The 26834-nt window shown below is 51.0% G+C and overlaps 1 protein-coding gene across 1 annotated transcript in view; it reads right to left on the bottom strand.

Moving 5' to 3' along the window:
* HYDIN (HYDIN axonemal central pair apparatus protein) overlaps window positions 1-26834 on the bottom strand; it is a gene marked incomplete at both ends in the record, with an annotated part of 111792 nt that overhangs the window by 45462 nt on the left and 39496 nt on the right. Inside the window, 10 exons of the mRNA XM_084294839.1 lie at window positions 4512-4825; window positions 5373-5516; window positions 7154-7297; window positions 9051-9306; window positions 11100-11338; window positions 18984-19136; window positions 21698-21862; window positions 22294-22429; window positions 23275-23375; window positions 24244-24479. Coding sequence (XP_084150965.1) covers window positions 4512-4825; window positions 5373-5516; window positions 7154-7297; window positions 9051-9306; window positions 11100-11338; window positions 18984-19136; window positions 21698-21862; window positions 22294-22429; window positions 23275-23375; window positions 24244-24479 — 1888 coding nt within the window. The remainder of the gene's footprint in view (window positions 1-4511; window positions 4826-5372; window positions 5517-7153; window positions 7298-9050; window positions 9307-11099; window positions 11339-18983; window positions 19137-21697; window positions 21863-22293; window positions 22430-23274; window positions 23376-24243; window positions 24480-26834) is intronic.

Genomic DNA, 26834 nt, shown 5'->3' with positions numbered 1-26834 from the left:
GGAAATGTGGTCACAGCTGAGCAGCCTGGCCTCATTTGGGATGGGACCAGGGACAGCCCTATGGGGTGGCCTCATCCAGGAGGCATCAGGGACACCTCAGGACAGGTAAGGAGTGATGGAGGCAGGCAAGGGAGAGGTGCCAGGTGCCATCGAAGAGGAAGGAGGGCTCTAGGGTGAAGCCAAGAGGTGCCCATGAGTGGGAAAAGCTGACCAGGGTGAAGAGTGGATTGGGATGGATGAGGTGAGGATAAAGATATTGTTATAGGGAATGAAGTGAGGAGCTGCTGCTCTGCCACCCCAACCAGTTCTTTAATGGGTTCTGCTGGGCTGGTGAGTATACCCAGGAGCTGCTCAACACCTCACCCAGGCAGGCAATGGGATGAGTTGGGTTAAATGGGAGAAGCCAGGGAAATCAGTGGGTGAGAAGGAGAGGAATGACCCAGCACCCACAAGCTTTGTACCTGGGGTGAGCCAACACTTCCCCTGAGTAAGGAAGAGCCCCTGCAAACCATGCTCCTGGATGGAAAGGTTTCATGCTGAGGAGAAGGAACGGTCTCCCTGGGAGGGACTGAGTTCAGTGGGTTCAAAAACCACATGGCATACAGGGTGGCCCAGAAGGACCCTCGGGGTGTCTGGCACCCCAGGAGCTCCTGCCTCCCTCTGTGCAAAGGATCTGGCCAAGAATAAACACATCCTTCCTGAGCACCACGCAGCCTCTTCGCTCTGCAGGACCATCTCCATCACCTCTGTGTTAGGAAGGAATCACAAAAAACACCCCCAGGCAGATTCACACCCCCAGGCATGCAAAGATTTGATACCAAGATTGAAATTTGGCTTGAGCACCTTCTCCTAAAAGCTTAAAGATTCCTCAGCCACCCTGTGAAGACAGGACTGAGACAGGGACACACCAGAATGAGCATGATACTGGAAACAGCACTCTCAGAGCAATGAGCCAGTGGGTTCGAAAGAGTTTTCCCTTGAAAGCTGCTGGATGCAGGGAATGCGTAAAGTAGAAAAAGAGAGAAAGTGGAGAAACAACTGTAGAAATTAAGAGAAATGAGGTCTGGACAATCATGTCAGCTTACTTGCCGTTGGCACGCAGAGTGGCAGCAGGGTGGCAGGGGCTCCCCAGGCTGCTCGCAGCACATTGCCAGCAGAACAAGAGGGCTATGGGACAAGCAGAGTCCTTGATGCTACCAAAACCCCAAACGTGCTGCTCCAAGGGGCTTGAAAATTTAGCGAGACACAGCACAGCCCGTGATAGCACTTTTTCAGAGGGTAGGTGCTCCTGTGGCTCATCTGAGACTCCTGAGCACTGGGGCACAGTGGACGCGTGCGGTTCAGATGTATATTCTTGCTGCTCCTGTTGCTACCTCTCTCCTCCGGTGGCTGACAGAGCACCGCTGTCAGATTTTTGCCTGGCACTGTTTTTCATTGTCTGTGTTTTCTATTTCTTCCTTATTATAAAAACAACAAAACAAAAACCCCATCAAGTATAACAAAGAATTGTTTTTGTCAGGACCGAGGCAGGAATCTGGCTGGCAGGGCCCCTGCGGTGCAGCCTGCCAGGGGACACGGAGGGAGGGCAGAGGAACAAGGAATTATTAATGCCACAGAAGAACTGCTTGGGAGGAGAAAGACTCCTTGTTTGTTCAAAACAAATTGGCAGAGAAAACCCTGGATGGAAAGGAAAGGCAGGCATTTTAGACATGTTTAGCTCACCAAACCCTATCCACAAAAGATCTACCGGCCACTCATTGTGCTGGATGCACAGCCAAGAAGTTGCTGCTCTGCAGAGACATCGGGTCGATGCACGGAGCGGGTCTGACACGTGCCACGAGGTGCAGAGCTTCGGGCTGATCCTCCCCGGCACACAGAGCTGACAGGGTGCTAGCTGCATCCTGCGTGTCCCGTGAAGGAAATGGGGACAGGGACAAAGGGGTCCTGCAGGAACAGCAGCGCTCAGGAAGAGCCCTGCCTTGTTGTTTAGTAATGAAACTCTAGAGAACAGCATAGCTTGGGGCTAAGCCTTTGGCAGCAGCAGGAAGGGGGCTCTGGTTATTCACAGGGGGCTCTGGTTATTCGGGAAGAAAAGCCTTGTACAACTTTTGGATGTAATGTCTTCCTTTTGATGGGAATCCCGAACACAGCTGAGGGGCTGGATATTTCCCTTAGAGAGGGGGACAAGTTGGTCTTCAGGCAAGAAACCCTAAAGGTAAGAACGATGTTGCTTGAACGTGGCTCCAGAGCTACATATCCTGGCTGGCTCACTGGAGATTCCTTCCGAGGCAGCAGAAAACTCCTTGGTGCAAAGCCTTAACTTGGCTTTGAGTTATCAGAGGTCCAAGGGGAAGGGAGAGACTGTTCCCAGCCTGCCTCTGCCCACGTAGGTCTAGGAGAGGAGTAACCACAAGGTGCTGATGGCTCAGCATCATTGGGGAAGGGGCATGGCTGGCGTGGTCTGGGCACGTCCGAGCACACAGCCAGGCTTGGGCTGTCGTGTGGTGGCTCTGCTCAACATTTTTCTCTCCTGGCCAAAATAAATGTGCGTGTCTGATTGATGCTGGGAGCCTCTGACGACGGCCTCCAGCCAGGTTAGATGTGTGGATGGCTAAATTCAATCGATCTCACTTTTGTGGGACCTGATGCTTGATTCTCTCCGTGTCAGGCTGAGTTAGTTTGATCTGATAATTTAGAATACCAACAGTGCTTAATGGGTACCAGAAATAATATCTGACATGCTGCCCTTCTGCTGGGCTCTTAATGAGCAATTTGAGGTGTTAATAGCTTGGAGACTGTCTTCATTTCCAGCCTTGCCACGGAGCATCACATGGTGTCTGCCGAGGGACCCGGGGAGAGTACATTACTGCTTAATTAGCATGCAGAGCAGAAAAGGGAGCTGTCCTAATGTCCACGTCGCTAATGAGCCAGCAAAGGGGCTATGCCAAAGACCACTGGGCAAAGTCTGCTGTCCTGCCAGATACTGAGGACCCCCGGCTGCTACCCAGCCAGCAGGGCTGGGCGCCTTAGAAGCCTCTGGAAGAATGAGCACCTGCAGGTTTGGGTCCAGCAAAGCCAATTTAGGCGGAGGCGCAGTGATTAAAAACCGAAAACTGATTCAGCATTCACATTTCCAAAAACTCAAAGAGGTTCCAAAAAAAATAACAGTAAAGATAAACAGGCAACCGGCCAACAAGTGGCCCCAGAGGAAATTAATTCCACACAGGCTTTGCAGTAATGTGCTTATTTCTCTGTTATTATAAAATATAAGCATTGTTCTGTCATCAAAATTAGATTCTCCCTTTAGCTGGTAATTAAACCGTAATCTAATTTACCAGGAGATGACAGAGGCCTCCAAGCAGAGACTTCAGCCCCGCTCCCCTCCTGCGTGCCCACCTCTCTTTGCAGACTTTTCCCTGCACGACTGGAAACCTGCAGGGTCTGCTTATGAAGTGCATCAAGAAGGGGCCCCCATAGGTGCTCTGTTGTCTGCTAAGACCCAGCTGTGATGGGGTACCCCAGTGCCAGGTCTTCTTCCCCGAGCCCTCCGCATAGCCCTCGCTGATTTCCAGCTCCCAGCAGGTCTTCTCCTCTGAGCCAGACCCCAGTTCCCCAAACACGACTGCTCACTGATTGTGTGTATTATTTGGAATAGCAGCACTTCGACACACAGTGGTTAACCTTGCTAGGTTTCCTAGGGCATTATGGAAAAACCATTTGCTATTGTAATTAAAACCGTCCACTTTTGTACTACGTAGAGGCCACAGTGGGAAGAACGGCTAAAAACGTGCTCCAGTGTGACTGTGACTGCAAGATCGCTGCTGGGCTTGGCAGCTGCAGCCCAGCACTGGATAGCCCTGCTCCCCGGGGGTGATCAGGAGAGAGCTCCCACCAACCTCTGCAGCTGCACCTAAAGCTCCAGCAGAACCTGTTGTTTTGCTGTAAAACAGCCCCAAAGAGCTGTTTTGTGAATGGAATTTAATAGATCAAAACACACTTTACTGAGATGGTGCTTGCCTCGGAGGAGGGCTGGAGGAACCTTTCTTTCCCCAGCAGAACCAGTACGGGGGCTGTAGCAAAGCAGCAGCAAGAGGCTGGGGCAGCAGCACATTGCTCTGGTGGCTGTGCCTATGTGGGCTTGTAGGGCAAGACAACAACAAATAGGGTTGGCAGGGAGGGAAGAGAGGTCATGGTATACATCCACGATGTATATCCAAGTGCCTGAGCCAATGTGTGACTTTGTAGCTTCAGAGATAAGAAAGTGAGATTCTATGGGCTATGCTTGAGGTGTTTTATGGCTGGAGAACTTTCTGTCCTTCCCAGCTTGAAACTGGCAGAGGTCACCTCTTGCCTGAGCATCCACCCTGACCACAGCTGGCAGGTGTTATTTCCAGATGGGAGAATTGAAAGCAATTTGTCAGCTCCCAGGCAAACAGCCTCGGGCTTTGCAGAGCACAGACAGGCCCCCAGGAAGGAGAAGAGCTTCGAGGAGAGGGCAAAGTGGCACGTACCTCATCTGGCTCGTGTGGCTGCCCGTCAGGAAGGCCCAGCGGTACCGCACCAGAAGCGGGCTGCAGTTGGACATCTCGATGTAACGCACGTCTTCGGTGTCATTCAAGATGCAGCCGAAGTCCAGGGCCATGGTCTGGATACGGAGGTTTGGGAAGTAGACCTCTCCCCGAACAGTAACCTGATCCTCCTGGGGGTGCTCAAGAAACTGTATTTTCAGAGCCTTCTCTGCTATGCGGATATTCAGGTCCTCTTTGTATGCAGGGTCAAATCTGATGGAGAGGTGAAGTTCCTCCCCTACCCCCAGCTTCATTGGCTGCAAGGAGATGAGGAGATATTAATCAACAGTGTGATGAAGTTCATAAAGTTCCAAGGTCTGATAGCATGAAGCAGGCACCGGCACGATGCCCTACGTGTGATGCCAGCGTGAGCTCCCTCTTTATCTTCACAGCATGTGTCTGACCACACACACCACAAACACTCATCTGAGACCATCTCAGGCTTACGTTTCTGCTCTCTGTGTCAATATGAGGGTAATAAGCATCAGTCTACTGAATTCTGGGCCTGCAAAGGCTGTATGCTAGAAGCACAACCACACCAGCACTCTGCCAGCCCTCCAGCCCTGACTCTTGAAGAACTTTACCCTCACACTCAGCCCACGCACGCTGGCACCGCAGCCTCAGGCTCGCAGCAGAGAGGGAAAACACACATTTACTTACGAGAACAAATGCTTCATGCTCTGAAAACTCATTTCCTTCAGCAGCTCATTTCACATCTACTCTAGTTCAGGCCTGACCATTGCTGGCTCTCAGGAATGAGCTTCTCTACCAGAGGACCGCTGCCATCAGGCCCTCGCTCCTCACCTCAACACCCGCCGAGAGGGGCTGCTGCTCTGCATCGCAGATCAGGAAGGGATGGTCCAAGAGCAAGACGAAGCTGAGCGGCAGGGAGGAGATGTTTTTTAAATGAAGAGGCTTGTACTGCAGAGTCAGGACATCACTGGGTTGCTACAGGAGACAACAAATGGGAGAAAACTGAAGGCCACGGACCTCCTTCCCTTTCTGTTGCGTTTCACATTTTTCAACCCCCAAAATGCATACAGCTCTACTTGCTGTTCATAAGAAAAGTTTGCCACTTTGCACTTTGAGAAAACCCTTCTAGAAGGCTTTTCTCAAAGAACCTTGAATGCTTTTCATGTTTAGAAGCTATGGGATCCCCTGGGGGACTGGGAGACATCATTGCCTCACGTACAGAGAAGGGAACAGGACCCTGGGGAGGCAGATGCATCAACAAGGTCAAAACAAAAACCCAATTCAGGTTGTTCCTCTCCAGTTTTGCATCCTCCCTTGGGCCAAAAGGCAGAAGATGCATTTCCACTCACATACAGTAATTTCTTACAACCTTCTTGGCTCAATTAGCCTCTTAGAAAAGAGTGAGGTTCATCAGAGGAGAACAGCAAGCGGGATTTAACTTGGACTGGAGAGACTGCAGCACCCTAAGGTTAAGTTTAAACATCTGCTTGCACATACAGGTGGTGAGAAGCCTCGTCAGTTGGGTTGCAGCATGCCTTCTGTTGCCCGTTAGGGACAAGCTGCCTGTAGCTTTAAAGCAGAGCTCCAGCCTAAGCCATTTCTTCCTGTTACTGCATTTCCCTGGGCTTCCTGTACGGTTTAGACAAACTAGGCAGTGTTTGGGAAACAAGTTCTACATGAATTGATACCAAACATCTGCAGTGTCATAGCACGCGATAAATGGGAGCGCACGGCAACAAGCACAGCGCAGGCAGGCAGCAGGGAGGACCAGAAAGCTTCCCATTAAATCCGAGCTGCTCCACTCTGGGAGCCAGGGAGAACTGAAAACACAGAAGCTAAATAATGAAGTGTTTTCTTTTTCAGACACCTTGGGGGAAAGGGAAAGATGATGCAGAAGGCAGGATCCAGAGACCAAAGGGCAGCTGCTCTGCCCTCATCACTGCAGCTGAAGGACGTCTGCAGGTCGTCTGAACACGGTGAGGATGGGGAAATGCAAAGAGCTAGCATCCATACCAACAGCTGAGAAGGCAGAAGGGAGATGAGACCGTGAGTTTTTCCTCATCAGCCTGAGCTGTTGACAGGAGTCTCGGTTTTCTCAACTTCCCCGCAGGATCAATGCTCAGGGTGCCTTGGAGGACCTTCAGAACCCTCCCTTTACAATGAATTCAGACACTGGTATCCCTCTAGAAGAGCCCATGAGAGAGCCTCTGTGGAGAAGCCACAATCCCAGTTGTACACGGGTGAGGAAATGAAGGTCCTGTTTCTAAAACCACCCTCCACAACTCTACAAAGAACCCCACGAGGGGCGAGGAGGGGCAGAGCATCACACCGCTGCAGGGCTCTGCCCTCCACAACCCACACACCACCTATGCTGCTGTCATAGTCCCAACGACTCACTTTGTGCCCTAGAGAGCCTGTCCTGACCCTAGGGGAACTGAAGTAACGATCTTGGTGTTAACAGCAAAAGCTTGGTCCTATTCTAATCAATAGTAAGAGCCCTGTGGGCTTGGAGGTGTTTACCTTCTCCTGGGTGTGTGCGTGCTTGGACTTAACAAGTGACATTCAGCCATCAGCTGCACCGCTAAACACCAGGATGCAATCCAGAGACTTACCTTCTCCACCCGGAAAGTGATTTCCCTGGAGGAGAACTGCAGGATGGGAGCCACGAACTCGCATGTGACGTCCACCTGCATTATCTGTGCCTTCCCTGCCTTGCTGCCTATGATGGCGTGGCACAGCAGCCGCTCCGTCACCACCTGCACACGAGAGTCACGCATCACCGGTGGGCACGAGCAGGGCACTGCGTTTGTCAGCCAGCCGGCCACGGGCATGAAGGATTTGATAGCCTGGGGACACACCTTGCCATGGGACCTTGGCCATATTACTGCCATACAGATACAGTCGGTCTCCTCAATAGTTCCCCCTGCTCTTTATGCTGTGTCCTCTTTATTCAGCACACAAGCTTTCATAATGCCACACCCCAACATCCACAAAATGCACTTGAAGTCCATGTGCTGTCTGCAGTCATAGTAATTAACACCCCAAATAATCATCGCTTTGATGTGCCTCATTGCTAAGCGTAACCCTTACAACAAGCTGTAGGGTGACATTACAAAAATAACTGTATTAAGGGAAACAGGGGATAAGAGGACCCAATGCCACCAAACATTCCCTCCGAAGCTTAGTGGAAAGGATGCACAGGAAAAACCCCAATGGCTGTCCTGCCTTCAGGTGAAGAGGGGATCACGTTCCTAGGAATGCACTCTGTCTCCCAAGTCTGATTTTAAAAGAAATAACGCCAGGAATGAGATGTCTCATGCCTTGGGTGGAAGCCCTCTGCCCAAATGAAATGCTCTTAAATTCTGGTTTCTATTGGTATCAACTTTCTCAAATCTCCCCTCTGCCCAACTTTTCAACCTCCTGGCCCAACTTCTGTTGGAGCCAGCAGCCTCCAGAGATGCTGCCTAACACAAGTTGCTCGGCTTCTGGACCACCTGAAGAGCACCAAGCTCTCCAGGCACAAGGAAGGAGACAGCCCCCTCCCAGGGGCTTGGTGTCAGCCCCAGGTAGTCCCAGCTGAGCTCACAGATCCCCTTCCAGCTTTCCAAGCAGGACATCCCCTCCACTACCCCAGTCTTTTTATTTCCTTTCTGTTACCTTTTCCATCTCCCCAGAAAAACCCTTGGAGCTCCAAACTGCATAGGGACATAACAGGAGAGTCCCATCAGTCAGCTGAGTGAATTACCCAGTCTTCCTCCCCCTGCCACAGAGGCAACTCTCTGAAACACTTTTCAGAGCTGGTATTGGGCGGGACATGCAGTGATCCCATTGAAACATTCCCCTCCAAGCTGTGACCCAAGGGTGCACAGCCTCACTGCAAGACCTGGCTGCCCTGGGGGCACTGGGACCAGCTGGTATGGAAATATTGACACAAGCCCAAGCTGTCAATTCTAACGATCTCTGGGAACAGTTTCCCATGTGGAGAAAGTCCCTGTGTGATCATTACAGCTGATGCACTGTATTCATTTTTCTCCTCCAGGACTCGGTGCTAGGTAAGCCCTCTGCCTGTATATATGTAGAAAGGAAAAATGATGCTGCTCCCAGACACTCCCTCCCTCCACAGGTGTTTTGGATGCTTTTCCCAGACATATTACTTTTTTTTTTTTTCCTTTAATTTACTTTCTGCCTGCATTCCTAGTTTCTGAGAGCCTAACTCCTTTCTCTACCCTTCCTTTCTGTCCCAGTACGTGACACCTTATAACCTGTCATCTGCCCACCGAAGCAGCACTTTCTTCAGCCCATATTTTGGTATCAGCAAGATGGGTTTATGGTAGCTATAGAAACAAGAAAAGCCTTAGCAACTGATGGTGGCCAGCAAGGAAATCAACTGGTGCTGCCATGGTAACTTGTGAAGTTAAATCAGTTCTTAAAAGCAATTGCTCATTTTCTCAGGCAAGTATCTGAAGACGACCCTGTGGGTGCGACCTGGTGGAAAGGGCTCGACCTCACCTTTGGAGTGCTGGAGGAGCCTTCCAGCATCATCTCCATGGTCCTGCCTGGCATCAGCTCCATCCTCAGCGGTCGAAGCTTGAACACGGGAGATGCGGGCTGGGACCTCTGGGAGGAGTTTTTGCCCTTGGTGTTACCGACAGCAGGGAGACGATCATGCTGGCGAAACGGGGCAAAGCCTTCTGTTGTCCAGTAGAGCTGATGGGTTCGCCTTCCCTTGTTCGTTATCTTGAAGTGGTAACAGCAAGGACTCAAGCTGGAAGAGAAGAAAGGGTGGGAAGAGTAAAAAACAAACAAACAAACAAAAAAAACAACTGAGATTTCCCAGTGGTCACCCAGCACCGGTACCCCAGTGCCATTCCATTAACTGCACCTTCAGCAGTAAAGCCACCTCTGAGAAGGCCGACCTTGCTCAAAGCTACAGCAGAAGCCAAATCTTGCTTGCCCCCAAGTTTATCAGCATCCAGCAGCTGGTCTGTTTGCAAGGAACATCTTGGCCACTGGGGAGATGCTGGGGGCAAGCTGGCTGGCTGCCCTGTGGTCAGAGCATCACCAGCCTTTTGTGCTTGACGCTTGGAATAATTTCCCCAGGTGCTTCCATGCTTAGGGAGCAGCCAACCCTCGCTGCCCACAGCGCATCACCATCCTGTGCCTGAACAGCATGGCTGGTGCTGTGCTTCAGGAAGATAAACGCACGGTGGGGACACTGGATCGATGGAAGTTTCCCCAGTATGAACACAGCAGCAAGACCAGCTCTGGCTGCTGAGGTAGCTGAGCGACACCAGGGGATGACTAAGTGGAGCTAGATATAAGACAAAATGAATGTTCAATGGAAATTGATTCCTTCACGTGAGAAAACACTAACTGCAGGCTAGTTGGAGTAATTATTCTACCCTCCATAAATCTCAGCCTGGCCAGGAAATGAACGGTTCCTGGAACGCTAACCATCTTTGAGAGGTACAGAACGTGCAGCTTACAAAACACACATCTGCACTAAGCAGCTAAACACAAACGCAGAAGTGACGGTGTAGCACAAACTCGCCTTTGGTACAGACTGCTAGGAAGTGTTTGGTGCACAAGAACTCTGCATGAGACATTTTATCTGGTGGACAGCAAGAGAGGAGAACTTGCAGCTGTCCGAGGTGGCTCTGGGGAATCCCAGCTCAGCCAGATGCTGGGCCCCACAGCCCAAGAGGTGCCCACCACAAGGTAGCTGAGGAGCACCTGGGGAAGACCTGCCTTCCTCCCCTGCTGGCAGACGCTGATTCCTTCCTTCGAGCTAAGCCCTTCCCCATTAGCTCTTGATTTATCCTGCCCAGACAGAGCAGACGTTTGCTCCTTTCACTTCCAAAGCCAGTCAGGAAAGGGTCCGCCATGCCCAGGGGACATGCCTCTCCCCAGCCTCCAGCCTGTGCCTCAGGCTGCTGCCACTTTGATGGAGGAGACAGCAAAGGAAAAAAAAAAAAAAAAAAAAAAAAAAAACAAACAACAAAAACACGAGGCAGGAGAAACGAGGAAAGAGTATGTCTAATAACAAGAAGCCCGGAGGGGAAGCAGGAGAAGACAAGGGAGTTGGGGGATGATTGAGGGCAACGACAAATTCTGTTGCTCCTCCAGTGCTCCTGGGCAGAGGGGAAATAAAACAGCGTCATTAATTTCGTCAAGGAGCTGCTAACAAGCTACTGCCAGGTTTTCCGCTGCTGTGAAACGATGCTCCACAGCGAGCGGAAAAGCAAGCAACACTATTGCAAAGGGAAACATGTTTATACTGGTAACGGGGCATTTTTCAGCCAGAGGCTTCTGGGACCTGCTGGTTTGCTCCACATCTTAAGCGAGGAAATAAATGTGTTATAACTCAGGGCAATTCACTGACAATACAGCAACTGGTTTCACGGCAGTGGCTTTTGATAGTGAGTGCTTAATGCCCTTCGAATGGCCATAAAGCGTTTCCACAGGGATTCCTGCACCTCCTATGGCAATAAAATGGTGGCTGGGCCCCGAGCAGGGTGGGAGGCTCGGCCTGAAGGCCCGGCCCTGCCCAGCCCTTACCTGAAGTGTGGCCCCAGGGTGAGCGCTGGTGCGAAGGGTTTGTCGGTGACGATGGTGGTGCCAGTGCCCACTGCCTGGACGGGGATCACGTAGGTGTTGCTGTTCTCTATGCAGAGCTTCACCTTGTCCTTGAATTTCTCGGTGTCGTCCAGGTTGGCGATGACGGCCATGGACACCTCAGTCCCAGCGGGGATCTCGCCTCGACGGGGTTCAATCCTCCAGCGCGAGCCCTTGCCCACCTGTGAGAGAAACAAGTGCCAAATTATGGTAAAAGCTGTGGAGCCTTGTAGAGTGCAGGCAGAGGGAGGACTAAAAGATACGAGGGTAAAAAGCACGGAGGTTTAATTTCACTAAATCTAACCTATGGGGTCTGGAAACAGCAAGTATGCAGGAGCTTATTCTACCTGTCTGGTAGCAGACTCTCTTCACTGACCCAATTTTGCCCAACCCAAGGGATTTTCATTTTCTTCCCCCTCCAGTCTCTCTTTTGGAGAGCATACCCAGGAAGCTACTTTATTTCTCCCGGCTTCATGGCTCCAGTGGCTGAGTTTCTGCAAAGACACGAGGACAGGGGAAGCCAGAACTGCCCAAATCCCCTGCCAGCTGGGAGCCCAAAGAAGAACTCCATAAAACCATAAAACTCCATAAAACCTGCCAAGGCCCTGACACCAAAGCCTTCTTCCCTAAAAGCTGGGAAATGTCTCTCAACAGCACCTGAAGGACTGAAGCACCCAGATCCCACCGACTGTCAGCTGCAGCAAGGTGCCCCAGTGACAAAAACTCAGCTGTAACTGTTTGTAGTAGGACAATAAAGAAATAAGTGGAAAGCAAATTGCAAATATGTGCCTTGTGGGCATAGCCACAGCTTCCCAAGCATTCACTTCTGGCTTCTCATGAACCTTCCTCTGTGGATGGGGCAGTAGGGGTGCTGGACCCCAGCCCATCTAAAACCACATTCACAGGGAAGAAGCTAGCAGCAGACGAGAAACACATACAGTGCTCCCTGGCCAGCACCAAACGTTCTGGGATGTGTACGTGCTGCTTCAAAACAGACGTTGTGGTGTTAATGGTACACATCCCGTGGTTTGGTGCCGTGTTTGGGATGACTGGCACTAACTGCTCACCCAAAAGGCTGCAGTATTATGTAAGAGAAGAGGTTTTTTTATTATTATTATTGTAGTTTTAAATGAGAAGCAAGGATGTGCTCATAGACCTGACAATCAAGCAGCTCCTGATTGGAGTGAGGTCAGCCTGAGTTTCATCAGGTTGGTGGCACTGAACTCCAGCAGGAAAACAACATCAGAAAACCAAGTGGTGCTTCAAAGTCACAGAAAACATTTTAAATAGCCCCAGAAGACCTCTGCTAATGATGAGGGTAAGACTAGCTGGAGGCCAGGGAAGCAATAACTTGCTGGGCACCCAGGGTCCCAGCAGGGTCTGCGGGTGCCCCAGCTATGATGCACCTTGCGTGGAGAGCAGGTCAGGTCTGCCCAGGAGGGCCCAGGGCGGAGCGTGCCAAAGGCAGTGAGTTATTCCAGGCACTGGCAAATTTAATAAACCCAGCTCCATTTAATTTGTTATCTGGAGCTGCAAGAGAAAGTCTTAAAAAAAAAAAAAAAAGAGAGAGAGAGAGAATGGCATGGGGGAAGGTCGTCAGCACAGTCACTGAGGCCCTGCTTCTCCATGGAGGGCAGGGCAAGCAGTTACCCAACACTATTTATTTGTACTCCTGCTCTTTCCCTTTCATTATTATCCACAATTTATTCTCTGAGGTCTGGGACCTGCTGATCCATTGAGGAATAACTTATATACCCCATGAGGTTTCCTTGGCCTTGGATGCAGAGAAGCAGTGCTGGAAAACCACTCTGCTGCAGGGTGGTTAGCATGCTTGGAAGATGACAAACATAGTAAAACCTGTCCACAGAGCTCAGCCTGCTTTCCGAGAGACACTATGGTCACCAGGCCTCCTGAAACCCCACCAAAAACTCAGCCCTGAATTCATTTGCATCTCAGAGGCTCCTTATCCCAGCCAGTGATAACACACAGCCCAGGCTGGTGGACAAGAGAAAACAGACCTCAGGTGGGTTGGATCCTACCAACCCTCTCTTTTTGTCCTTGCGTGGTTGGTCACCAGCCTTAGAGGGATCCACCACGCTGCAATCAGCCAGAGAACACGTTCGTAGCACGCCAGTGGGTGTTAACTTTTCCTTGACATTAACGTATAGCTTTTCCTCTGATTCATGCTGACATAGGGTAGCTCGCTTGAAAAGGAGACCTGATAGCTCTGCTCCAGAGGTGAATCTGCAAGTCTGCTATCTGACAAAGCTAATTCATCAAAGCTTGGCAACCAGCCGGGCAGTAAATTGGACCCAAGAAACCATCACTGAGGAATAATGATAGGCTGGCTGGAGGGAGCCAGACTGGGAATTTCCCAGGGTGACCCGGCACAGACCCACCGTGCCCTGGCAGCCCAGCAGCTGACTCCGCAGGAGGATTTGTGGTGTCCCCATTCCCTCGGTTATGCTTGGCGTGGGTCCGAGAGGCAGCACAGAGCATCGCTGGCCAGGAGCCTGCCAGGCCCAAAAGGCTCGGCCGGGCCAGCCTCAGACAGGTTTTTGGGGCAGCCTCTGCACATGCTGGTCGGGGCTGTCCCCAAGACCAGAAATCTCTTGGAGCTCGGGGTAAGCAGTGCCACATAGTCCAACTATAAAAAAAAAAAGCCACTCTGGAGACTAAGACCTGACTTCTGATAGCATTCCTGGTTCCTGCTTACCCCTGAATGCTCTGGAAAATGATGCAATTGCTCTAAGGCACTGAATAGACAAAGGCAGTGGCTATTTTTGTCCCTGTAGGAGCTTGCATTATCAGCCAGCAGAGTCCCTGAGTGCTAGGCAAGGGCTGGGATCAATCGTTTAATCAAGAAGTTGAACGCTGGGATCATTGCCTTCTCACAGGACAGATTTCCATCGCGAGTAAGAGCTGCCAAAATTGGTTGGAGAGTGTTCCCAGCCTGCCAGGCTGACCCACTACCCCTTGTAGAGGTTGTGTGTGAAGGGGAAACACCCATCCCACATCAGAGCTTTGCCCCAGGTGGTTTAGCTGTCCCAGGGGGCACCTTGGGACCTTTTCCCAAAGGCAGAATTGAGAATCTGCGCCTGGGAGATTAAAGTTCCTGCTAAAGAACAACGAGTGCCACAAAGATGGGCAGCTCCAGGACAGTCCCACAGGAGCATCCCATTCACCAACCCTTTTTTTTAGGGCCAGCTAACTGAGCAGGGACACGGCTGGTGTTTTATCTGGGATCTCAGCCAGGCAGGGGAACCGTCAAGAAAACATCAATTTTGTCTTCTGGCTACAGGCATATAAAAAGGAACACTGAACCAGCATCTCTGGAAACTCAGGGGTGACTAGGTAATAGGTAAGGCAGCCAGGAATGATGCTGCACAACAGCTACTGCTGGCTCAAAAGGATCTTCTCAAGTACACCAAGGGAAAAAGAAGGTGGAAGAAACCACCATGATCAGAGACCACTTCCAGTGCCACAGCAGCACACTGCTCGCTGGAAGGAGAGGACTGGGATGAAGTGATGGGAGAAAAATTCCCAGCAGGGATGAGAAGCACGGGCTGTGTCCCCGTTAGGTCGCCCGGGTCCTGGTCCCTTGTGTCTGCCTTGGCCGTGCTTGGCTAGGCCCAGGGAGGTGAGCTGGGCTTGCAGCAGAGCCCACACTCTGGCCACCAAAAGGCAGAGCCTCTAATGCCGGGGGGAAAATAATAATAATAATTCCAAATTGATGCGTGGAACTTGCTGCCACTGACAATGGAGCCTAATTTGTCGTGCTCAGTCCAGCTCATCGCAGACTGCTGAGCGAGCTAACGAAGCTCGTTGCCATCTGTGTCCCCTGCCCATAGCTCTCCCCAGCAGCGCTCCGAGCACTGGGGTTCGCCAGCCAGGATGCAGACACAGCTCGGCTGGTTGCTGCCAAGCAGAACATTTAATAACCAAGCCCTTTTTGCCTTCCTTTGGGAAAAGCACGCGGCTGAGTCACTCTTGCTTCTAGGAGCACAATTGCCCTGAAGACTTCTTCTACTCTTTAATTTGGTTGCCCAACGAGTGCAGCAGAATACTGCGAGTTCAGTTTCCCTAGATGAGCAGAATAACAATTTATTTGTTTACTGAAATACAGCAATTTTGAAAGGGCACGAATTCATGTCAGACACTGATGCAATAAGAACTCCTCCCTGGGACCAAGTTTTAGGCACTTTTCCTAAAGTCTCCTCCAAATCTCTGCTCTTCTTTCTAGAAGCTGCATGCCCAGAACCTAATCCTGTGCAACCCATGCCTGGGAAGGATGCAGAAGGCTTTGGTGCCACTGATGGCCAGCACGAGGCTGAAAGTTCCTGGTCATAACCCACATCCATGACTGATGCTGTGCTCCCAGCATGGACTTCTGCAAGGAACTGGTCCTCCTGCTTCAGCAAGACCGAACCCCAAGCTGGGCAGGAGTTGGTAGTGCTGTACTAGCAAAACACTGCCTTTAAAATCCAGACCAAAGGTTTTTGTCTCAAGGTGAGCTTTCAGAGCACGAGGCTCTGGTGGCACAGCTCTGGAAAGAGTTAAACCCACACATCTCGTCTTCAAAACCTCTGCTCATCTTGGAAGAGGCCACTCAGCAAGTGCTGCCCATGCCCTAGGAAGTTATTTAAACACTTGTTTCCAAATAGCATCGCAGCTATCTCTGCCTGCTCACATCTGAAGGGCATGGTGCTGTCTGCGTGTGCCTTGCTGTGAGCAAACACTGACGGGCCGGATAATTATGCAGATGCTTGGGGAAAAAAAACAAACAAAAAAAATCCAATTTACAGTACACTTAAAAGTACCAACTCCAGTCTGCTCTGACTGCAGCAGGAGCAGTTGGAGGGAGCTGTGGGCGATGCTGATGCTCCCCGAAGACCTCCTGCCCTGCAGCCCGCACTACAAAGTCCTTGCCAGCCAGAAGCAGCGACAGAAGCGCCGAAGCAGCAGCCGTTTATCAGCACTGTTTGTACGTCTATCTCTGCCTTGTGCTGTCTCTCCATATGGCTGTTTCTTTATTACAGGGAATCGCAGCAAAAGCTCGAGATAATAGACCAGAAATTCGTAAATGAAACAAATCCTGCACTAATGAGGAGAGAAGCAAGTGTGCGAATGGGAACTGTGCGTTCTCCCCTCACTTACACCGAGTTTGACCAGGACCTTCACACACTTCAAAGAAGCAATTTTGCCCCAGTGAACACCAGGTAGGAGACAGAGCAGAGCACCTTTGCTGTAGCTACGGCATCAGCTGCAGCTGAGTCCTGTTGCAGCTCGTCTCCTGGAGCACGGGAGGGGACCTGCTCACCAGCACCTCCTGAAGAAGAGACGTCTCCTTCAGAGGATGCTCCTGACCTGCTCATCTGATGGCTCTGAAGCCCAGCGAGGCCCGAGCATGGATGGAATGGCGTTAACAGTGGTGGCAGGGACAGGGTCTGGGGCACCTCAAGGCACAGCAACCTCCAGCACCACAGCGCAAGGCTCTGGATTAAGGATAAGGACCCTAAACTGAGGTCCAAACCAGGAAGCAGAGCACCACCAGTAGCAGGGGAATATCCAAGAAAGGTTTGCTCCCTCCTCCCTAATTACAAAGCACTAGGAAACTCCCACTCCCCACCCTCTGGTAGCACATCTCAGACCCAGCATGGTGGTCCTAGCAGGAGAAGAAAGCAGCTGCTGATTAACAAAGACTTCACACCAAGCCCGTCTTTTCCCTTCTGATCACCCAGACGTGACGTGCAGCCACCTCCTGTGATGCCAGGAGGTGCCATCGCTGATGATGGAACAATAATCCCTCACGAAGGCAGAGCGACAGATGAAGAGCAAGGGGGAAGTGATCTAAGATGAATGCTTTTTCCTGCCACATCCCTGCCTTTCTGCGAGGAAAGCGTGCACTCCCATCGATCAATATGACTGCTTTGTGCTTGTCGATACGGCAAAAATCACACCATGCTTAAGGAAATGGGAAAAGATGACAGCAGCAGTGAGGAGAAGCAGCCACCTCTTTCTGCAGGTCACACCAGCCCCCAGCTAAGCTCAAACAGCTCCTTCTTGTCCTGCTGTTTACTGAAGCTAAAGGCAAATCCTCCCCCAGAGGGGTCTCTTCAGCAGGCCAGGCCATGTCTGCAATGTCCCAAAGCGCAGGGACAGTGCCAACATCTCTGCTCATGCAGGAACCCAGTGTCTCTGCACAGGGAGGTTGCAAAGCTCTCAACACCTGGTAGCAGAAGCCCTGGCCTCCTGGAGCAAGCTGTCTGAAAGCTGACCCCAAAGCAGGGACAGGGCTCGTGGAGACCTCCTGGTTCTGCCAGGACACCAGCGGTGGTTTCAGGACACTCACCAGAGATGCCAGAGATGCTCAGGGCTGCCCCCAGCATCCAGCAGAGGGAAGTGGAGATGGGTGCGGGGAAGGTACCCCGTGCACCAGGGGTACACCCAGGAATCCCTTACATCACAGTCAGAGTATCTGCAAGAAGACACTCCTGAAGCCTTCCCTGTTGCTGCCACTTAATTTAATCTCGTTCAGTTTGTTGAGGTGCCCATTTGTGCACTCTAACATTGCTGCTGTGAAAATTTCAATCGATAGCTCTTTCTTTCAAGTGGGGGCTGTGATCTATGAGCCTCGGCGCAAATAGCCGCGGCTTCAAGATTAGCCATCGGATGGGAGGCAGGGAAATGACAGCTCTGTCCTGCTGCAGTCTCCGAGCAGGAAATCCAAGCAGCAGCTTTGGCATCTCGGGGAACACAAGGCTTCTGGGGAGGGATGGATGGACATCCAAAGCCCACTCTGCTCTCAGACGAACACACGCAGTGCACCCCGGCACCTCAGCATGTCTCCAGTTTTAGCTCCCCAACCATTCAGTCCTCTCTTCTTCCCATCAGGAGCAGCAGCAAAGGGCAAAACCTCAATGGAGGCAGCAGAACAGCATCAAAGCAGCTGCTGAGGATGAGAGAGGCTCAAGTACACCTTGCACGCCTGCTCCATCAGGATGGAGCAGGTCCCCAGGGGCTCCCCTGCATCACAGCCCCCATTTTCACCGCGAGAGAAGTCTACCTCTGCACCGCTTTCATTTATCAGAGCCATTTAGATTGGAAAAGACCTTCAAGATCATCAGGGCCAACCACCAGCCTGACCTACGTTATTGTTCTATTTATCAGTTAGCCACAATGTTTGCAGATTGAGGGGATTTATCACCCGGTGCCATAAATAAGGGCACTGAGAGACAGAAATTCCCTGCAAGCCCCACTGGCTTGCCCAGGGAGGGAAGGCAGGCATTGCACTGGGACAGCAGCCATAGGTACAAGCAATAACATAACATCATGTAAAAAAAAAAAAAAAGGCAAAAAAACCACCTATCATTTATAAATAAGCACCACCCATCCAAGGGTGTTTGGCTGATTACAGCGGAAAACAAATTTTTATCGTGGATCCAGACCAAATGCCCTGGGAATTCCCCACTTTACATTCATCCACCTGGGCACAGAAACTGGAGTGAGGCAGCTGGAAAAGCCCCAAGAGGGAAATTCAGCCCCTCACGCATCCCAGGAGGCTGAGCCTGTGCTTTTTCACACAATAAACAGAATTTGTGGAAATGATCTGGACTCACGTCTGCTCATATCTATGCAAATCCTCCACTTTCCCAGGAAGTCCCCAGCTAAAACCTCACAGAGCCAAAACCCCTTTTGCTGCATGATCATGGAATATTTTCCTTTCTCTTTGAGATGATGACATGGAAATGCTGTGTATAAGACCAAGTCACAGGCTGCTACGGACCAGTCGCATTTTGCTGGAAAACAGCCTCACAAAGCACTTACCATCTCTGCCCAGAACGATGCAGGGATGACCGCCTGGTTGGAGAGGTTGAGAATTCGGGTAGCATCTTGCAGAACTTGGATATTGCCAAAATCTATCTTACTCGGACGCACGTAGACTACTGGGCCTTCTCCGGTGCTCACTAAATGGATTTTCTGCTCCAGGAGGCATGTAGAAAAGACCCCCAAAAAACAGGGAAAGGTTAAAAAGATTAGACAGCGCTCCAGGTACACCTAGATTGAGGGGTAATTATGGCTGATTGAAGCTTTTAGCGTTGTAACACTGATACAAAAGACCTGTGGCAAGTGTGGGGTATGGGGTGATCCCACCTGAAAGACACAAGTTCCCTCATCGGGGGTGCAGAAACCCAGCTTCCCTTGCTTGCTTTTTTCGTGCTTGCATCCACACCTCCTGCTCACTGCTGGCTTTCCTTCTGCTGCCCTGCACTCACTCCCACCCCTTTTATTGCTCAATTTTGCCCCAAACCACCCTTGCTGACTCCTGCTGTGGCTTGGATAGGAGCCCCACGAAAATCAGAGCTATGCCTGTAAAAACCAGCACACATCAGAAGCAAAGCAGGCTCTTCAAGGTTAGGAATATACAAAAACACAGCTCGAAGGCAACTAACACTAAGAGTAACAGTCAATTATTAATTACATCATTCAGTGTTTTTCTCCTTTACCAGTCTGTGGCCCCAAAGTTTTGTTCTTGCAGAAGCAGTGCAGAGCATCAGGGCAGAAATGCAGACCCCTTTTACTAAATCCCCTCCTTGCATCATTAAAACTATGAGGATTTATCCAGCCCTGCTGGCTTTCACCAGGCCCAAACACCCCAACAAGACCTCAAAGCACCCAGCTCCAACCCTGACAAGATGCTGTACGATCCACCGGAGGGCACAGAGTCGGATTTGACCACAAAACCCTTTCTCTGCGATGTACAACCCATGCTGATGTCTGACTGCAGGACAGGGCATTGGCAGCTGTCAGAATCACTCCTCCAACTCCGCCAGAAGGAGCAGCGTCCGCAAGTGCTCTTGACAGGATGCTGCTGTGTGCAAATGTGAGCCAAAATCAAGCTCTGAAACTGATTCCCCAGAAATAAGGAGCTGAACTCATAGGAAACGATGGGGCTTTCACCCCCAGGAGAGCAGAGCTCTGCGCTCTGGGTAATGCTGCCCATGGCTCCTGGGAAGCAGGAGGTGCTGGGATGAGCTGTGCCCCCAGCTGACAGTGGTGCAGGAGCAGAAAAGGCAGGGCACAACCCTTTGGAGATGAGCAGAACAACAGCTGGAGGGTGCCCAGGCCACCTGGAAACCTGCTTGGCTTCGTTAGTGTGTACTATCATATGTCCTCAGCAATAACAGGCTCATATAAAAAAAAAAAAAAAAAAAACACCCACACCTTTATCTACAGATTTCTTGGAAGAGGCAAGAAAATCCCCTTTCAGCAGTCTTAGAGGCAAGGTCCCAAGTGTCAGGCAGGTGTGCAATCCCTTGCAAACAAAGCACCAGACAACAACCCTACGGAGACACTGCATGGTGTAGACAAAGGATCCACAGGAGGTTTCCCCTAAAACCTTGGCAGAAGTTAGGTTTGCCTTCTGGTGCTGGTCCCAAGGCAGGCACAAGCTCCCGTTTGGTTTTATTGGAACGCACGGCGGCGACTCCACAGAGGACAGATTTGAATGATACGATAGGAAAACACCACTGGTACAGGTGGTTAAAAAACAAACTAACAGCTAAACCACTGGGTTATTCTACCAGGGAGAAACCCTCCCCTTTAAGGAACTGAGCTTTACATTTATCAGCAACTGTTTTGCCAAACTTCAGCTTTGTTGCAAAATTCACCTGCCTGGTTTGCGTTCAGCCCCACAAAGCCCTGGGCTGAGATGCTCAGTGGCGTATGAGGGATTTAGCAGCATCTCCTCCATTCATTTTAATGAAAGCCCAAATCCCTCGAACAGCTTTCAAAATGTCAACCTCCCTTTCTGTTACAGAAAGCTTAAGGTTCCCAGCAACCCTCTGACATCCTACTTCATGCTCAGAGGGATGACAAGACATTTTAGCAGAGCTACTGAAAAGTTAAAATCACTTTCAATTAAAGTTTAATTACCTAAATTTGTTCTAGATGAAGCCAGGACACTACATAGGATTTTCTTGCCTAATTTTTGCTATCATTGTTGCTGCTGCTGTGTAGGCATGACTATGGACAACGTATTTTAGAAGGTGTTAGCCAAGGAAAGCTTTGCCTCATCCATTTCCCAGCTTGGTAGAAAAAGGTCTCTGTGCTGCAGATGCAAGCTGTGCAGACACTCGCGTCTCTCTGGCTGGGGATTTTGGCAAAGCAGTAGGATGGATATTTCTCAGATGTGGTTTTCTGAGATGTTTATGCCCAGATTAGCTCAGAACTGCACTCCAGCCTGGTTTCTTGAATGCCCTGTGCTGTAGCAGGGCCAGGGCTGCTCCGCAGCAAACCTCCCGATGAGGCAGCGGCCAGCGTTTGTCTGACAGCAGAGTGAGACCGGGGACTGCCCTGGTGTGGGACTGGGCTGGTTGCCAGTCACGGGTGGGTGTGATGTGGAGCTCCTGGCACCTCTTTCACTTCCAGGAATAGCAAACACCTCTCAGGACATGGCAGAATCTGGCCCCTGCCCACGTTCTCCCCTACCCAGCAGGATGAGCCATGGGGACAGAAGGGATGCGGCTGCTGGGACTCACCAGCGGGGCTCCTTCTCTCCCAAACACCGCCAGCTCAGCGGCCGTGCACTGCTCCCCCGTCACCTGGGCTGCCAGCACCACCGGGACCTGCACCGAGCTGCGGGGCTGGATGATCCCGCAGGGCGCGGGGCTGGAGTACCACACGGCAGCGCCCTCCTTGTGCTCCTGCGGGGGACAGAGATGAACACGACTTCAGAACGACCTCAGAGAGAAGCTAAAACCACGCAAATTGTCATTGTGGTAAATGTCAAGGAGCTGACAACCCCCTAGGAGAAAGCTAAAAGGCACAAAAGCAGATGCGGGACGTGGATGTGCTTAGCATCCCGAGGGGTCCACCAGCAGGTGTGGGGAAACAGCTCCTGCTGAAGGCACCCAGCTGCTGCAACCCTTGCAGCAGGGCTTTGTGACTCCCTAAATCCTCCTGCACAAAAACACCCCCAAAGACTAGAATTGCTTCCTAAACCATAGCATACGTGTTTCTTAGGGGAAAAAAAATATGTATCTGGATACACCTTGCTGTCCCTTATCCCCAAGTAAGTTCCTACTCTGGGCAACCCCCTGGATAAGGTCATGAGGAGGAAGACAGGAGGCCAGACCTGCGGGAGGAGCCCGTAGCAGCCAGGAACATCGCTGTCGTTCACAAGGGTGAGCTCCTGCTGGTAGGGGTGCTTCAGAAAGCACCGCCCGAACTTCACTGTAGGGTTGAGCACTCGCAGCGGAGGAACAACGCACCTGGGCAAAGAGATGATCGAGAGAAGGTGGAATTTGTACCAGGACCTGTGGGTAAAACTGCTCCTCCCATACTGCAGCATTCAGCTGGCAGATGCTGCAGATGTCATCCTAAAAGGCTTATGAAGATAACATCATTCCGGCTGTCGGGCACTTCGAGGTAATTAGATGGACAGATTGAACCGCACCCCTCTCATAATTCAGCTGACACCTACTGCAGCACACCGGGATTGGAGTCTGGCTGCAACAAGATCAACTTTGGGCTTCGAACATTAATTAATGGTCAGCAGAACCAGAGGAAAGCGGAGAAAACTGCACTCACGCTTCGCACCAAGGATGACTTTTCCCTTCCTTCCCCATCTTGCCCCTATTCTCCCCCCACCAGCTGCACCAGGAGCCCCTTTCCCCTCTGCCTGCGCCTTCATCAGCTGAGCAAGCCCCAGCATGTTGCAGGCAGCTTGCTGGGTGCCAGATGGGAAGAACAGAGCCTTTGGGTCACCACCCAGCACAAGCCCACCCTCCCCTAGCAAGCAGAAGCAAGGTGGCTCTTTGGAAACTTATTGCACTTCAAGCACCAGAAACCAGGCGAATCATGACTGTAATTACCATTCCCTCTAGGAAAACTCTCAGGCCATGCCTGTTCGTTGCACACAGGTGCTTTTTGACCCGTGACGCTCTCAAATCCCTGCTGTTCTCATAGCTGATTTAACTCTGCGTCCAGCTGGGCAGAACGTGCTCATTAAACTGTGCTTCTTGAGCAGGGCCAGAGCAAGCAGGCTGTGGGCAAGGCAGCACAGAGGTGGTGGAAGCCCCAGGAGAGAGGACGAGCTGGCAGGAAAGCACGATACCTGGCCGTGAGGAGGAGTGCCAGCACCTCCTTGCCAACACCATCCACGTCCACCACCAGCGCCAGCTCGTACTGCCTCACGGTGTTGGAGCACAGTGTGACCTGGCAGGAGAGAAGAGCAAACACCCGCTGACTCCCCAGAGCCATTGCCCATGCATGAGGCAAACCTGGGGCCAGTGGGTGGGAGAGAGCATCTCTGAAGAATGTTCTACCAGCCTGGGCTGTCTAAGACTCCACCGAGGAGCTGTAGATGTTCCTGCTCCAGGAAGCATTTCACTGCAGATTAATGGAGACCAAAGGGGCAAGGGGATTGAGAAACAAAGCTCCCTTCCAAGGAATGCTCTTTAACAAAGTGGGCCAGTTTTTAACAACCCACAGGTCAAGAAACACTGCCTGGAATAAAAATGCAGTGGCAAATTAATCCCAGACAGGCTCTGGGAGTGAAGCAAGCATGAGCCTCACCACTGGAGCATGGATGCTCCCAGCCTGGGACATTATGGCACAGAGCAAAGTGACACTGAGGCCATCAGTGTGCTGGCCTGCCTGAACCCTTTGTGGTCCTCCATTCCACAATAAGGAAAGGGAGGATTTTGCTCTCATTTTATGCTGGAGCACAGTTTCTAGGAATAACACAAATCTTCTGATGATGTCCGAGCTGTTAAACACACCTTGCACCTATCAGGGCACCCACAAACTAAATTAAAACACAAGTCGACTAAAGCTCTTCCTCCCCTACTCACCACTGTACAAAAATTATTCCATTAACTTTAAATCTCAGCGACAATAGCATAAATCCAGAGGAAATCTGTTGGCTTTAACAGTAGGAGTTCAGCCTTCTAAGGGAAAAGAGTGGCCCAGTGGATGCTGGACAGCTCACGGCTGCCACAGCTTTTTCTGTCCCCATTAGAGACAAGAGAAACTTCATCCCCACCTGCTGAAAGATGCACATATGGCTGGACCCGTGCTGTACCTGGATATCCAGATGTCCCTGGGAGCGGACGGTTCCTCTGCAGGGTGTTATAGTAAATTCACTGGGCTTGAGGTCACCGTGAGCTCCGTTTCTCCAGGAGAGGCGGGTGTTGTCCGACATCTGGACAAAACTGCTCACGCTGGGGGCTCCAGAGCCGTCCCCCGGAATGCGGAGGCTGAACGTCATGGGCACCAGGGAGGTGTTACTGAGGCGACACGACAAGGTGCGAGGAAAGCCTACGAAATGACACAAACACAGGCATATGCCCCTGATATCCCTTGGTTCCCAGTGTGAATATCCTGTAATAAAAGCCTGGGCTTGGAAAGCAGCTTTTTGACAAATCTGAATGACAGCTGTTTGAGAAGCTAAGCGAGGAGTTAACCTTCGCTCTCCCATCACGGCTCGCTCCCAGCGCTGCCGATCACCAGAGGTTTTCCTTCTCTCTAACCACAAGGAGCCCTGTCCTTCGCCCCCAAACCAGCACCAGTCACTTCTCATTTATCAGAGTGCATCCAGACAGACAGTAATGGATTTATCTATTCTGAAAACCCAATCAATAAAATTCAAGTTCTGCCATTCATGCTCAGGCTGAACACTATCTCAAACCCATGAAATACCCCAAGATTTTCAGTCTGTAAAGGCAGTGGGTTGCCACTGAAGAGCATCTACAGTAAAAGAAAGGAAGGATGAAATTGGGAATTACAGCACTATGCAAAGAAAAAAACTCTTCAATGTGCTTTCTTGTGATCCTACTACCACAAGTTTGTGAGGAAAGTCCAGTCAACTTAATTACAAGTAAATCACTTGTGTTCGGCATGATCCAGGATGTGAAAGTCTTCCTGTAACTGGAAACTAAGCCTGCATATAAAATGCTCATTGCTGCATCTGCTTTTCTGCCAGCATCCCAGCCTGCAGGCTCCTCTGGTTAATCGCTGCAAGCGCAACACTCCCGCAGTGCTTCCTTCTCATCATCAACTGAGGCTGATGCTCATCAGCACAACACCTAGCTCAGCTGGAGGGTTGGACTTTTTCTCTACCCTGATCCCATCACGGCTGGATTACCTGTACGGACAAAAATCACCCATAAAAAGCAGGTTCTGCACCCACTAGCAGGAACTTTGAGTTGAAAGCTGCATTCACACACACCGTGCCCTCACCTAGCCTGTTTTTACAGACCCTTCTGTGTCTCCCTGCTTCCTGATCCCCCTCACTGTTCTCCACCTCACTAGGTCAGCCTCCAGCTCCTGGGTTTGATTGCTTCCTCAGATGCCTCCTGCTCACTGTCAAATGCCTGCAGTCTGGGCTGAGGCAGGGTAATTTCACCCCAACCATGGATTTTCAGATCCCGAGGCTGACCTGAAGCCCTGCTTTCAACCTTGAGCTGATCAAGAAGTTGCTGCTATTCCTCTAAGACAGGCATCTAACCGTACTTACACAGGGCTGGGTGGGAGCACAGACACCAAGGGACACCTTCAGTGCCCCTTGGGTACGTGTCAGGCTGGAAAAATACAACACAGACCTCACAGAGCACCCGTGTCCATCTGGAGGCTCCTGTTAAAGGATCTCCTATTTTGGGGTGCATGACACCTTAGAGCCAACTTTACAGGGGGCTTAGAAATCAGCAGGAAATGTGCTTCGTATTTCCTAACAAGCAGGGAAGTCGCACCCACACTGGCTTCGATTGCTCCCTTGTACACAAGGACCAACACAGAGTTTGCAGAATCCCAAAGCTGCCAGATGCAGACAATCGTTAGCATGGTTGAAAGAAGCTAAACCCACAAAAGCTGCCTTATTCGGCTGAGAAGGCCTTGTTAATGAAATCAGATTGCATCGGGTGAATCCCGTATTATGTAACCGCATTTCTGCCAGGCGTGTTTCTTGTTTTATTTGGTCAAAAGGAAACAAAGAGGTGAAAAGTGGTGATGCAGAGAGAGGAGGAAGCAGCTCAGAGAAGGTAATGAGTTTTCTTTAAAAGTCCACGAACAGCATGAAAACACAGAGGCATCCCGGGCGCAGAATGATAATGGCCCTTCAATCAATCCATGATTGATTTCACATTTCAACTTCAGATCATCACTGCAAAAAAGCCTTTTGTGAGCTAGAGATGGAGAAATCAGAATCTGCATCTCAATGGGGATGCTCTGGACGTGCAGCCGCAGGCGCTGCCAGATGAGGAGCAGGACCCTGCACCTCTGGGGACATCGGTGCCTGGTGCCATACCCGGCACCTGATAACGGGGTGCCCGCACAGCGCCTGGCTCTGGAGCACGACAGGCAGGCATGTGGTTTAATGCCCTTCTCCAGCACTCCCTTCCCCTGGGCCCTCCTGCAGCATGGCCCTTCGTGGTCGTTCTGCTGCCAAGGATTGGGAGCTTCAGGTTAAATGGGCTTGAGGGACGCTGTAAAGCAGCAGCTTTCATTTCCTTCATTTCTATTTGACCTCACCATGGCTTTCATTTGCTCAAAATAGCAGTGAAGGACAAATTCTGCTCGGTGCCAGTTCCACTGTGATTTTGTTCCCCCATCTCCGTGATGCAGAGGGTGAACCGATAGGAAACTCCACTCATTTAACCCTCACTCATTGCCCTAAAC

The sequence above is a fragment of the Netta rufina genome (genome assembly GCF_964035555.1).
Source record: "Netta rufina genome assembly, chromosome: 13".
Lineage (NCBI taxonomy): Eukaryota > Metazoa > Chordata > Aves > Anseriformes > Anatidae > Netta > Netta rufina.
This window is presented reverse-complemented; position numbering and strand designations above follow the sequence as displayed.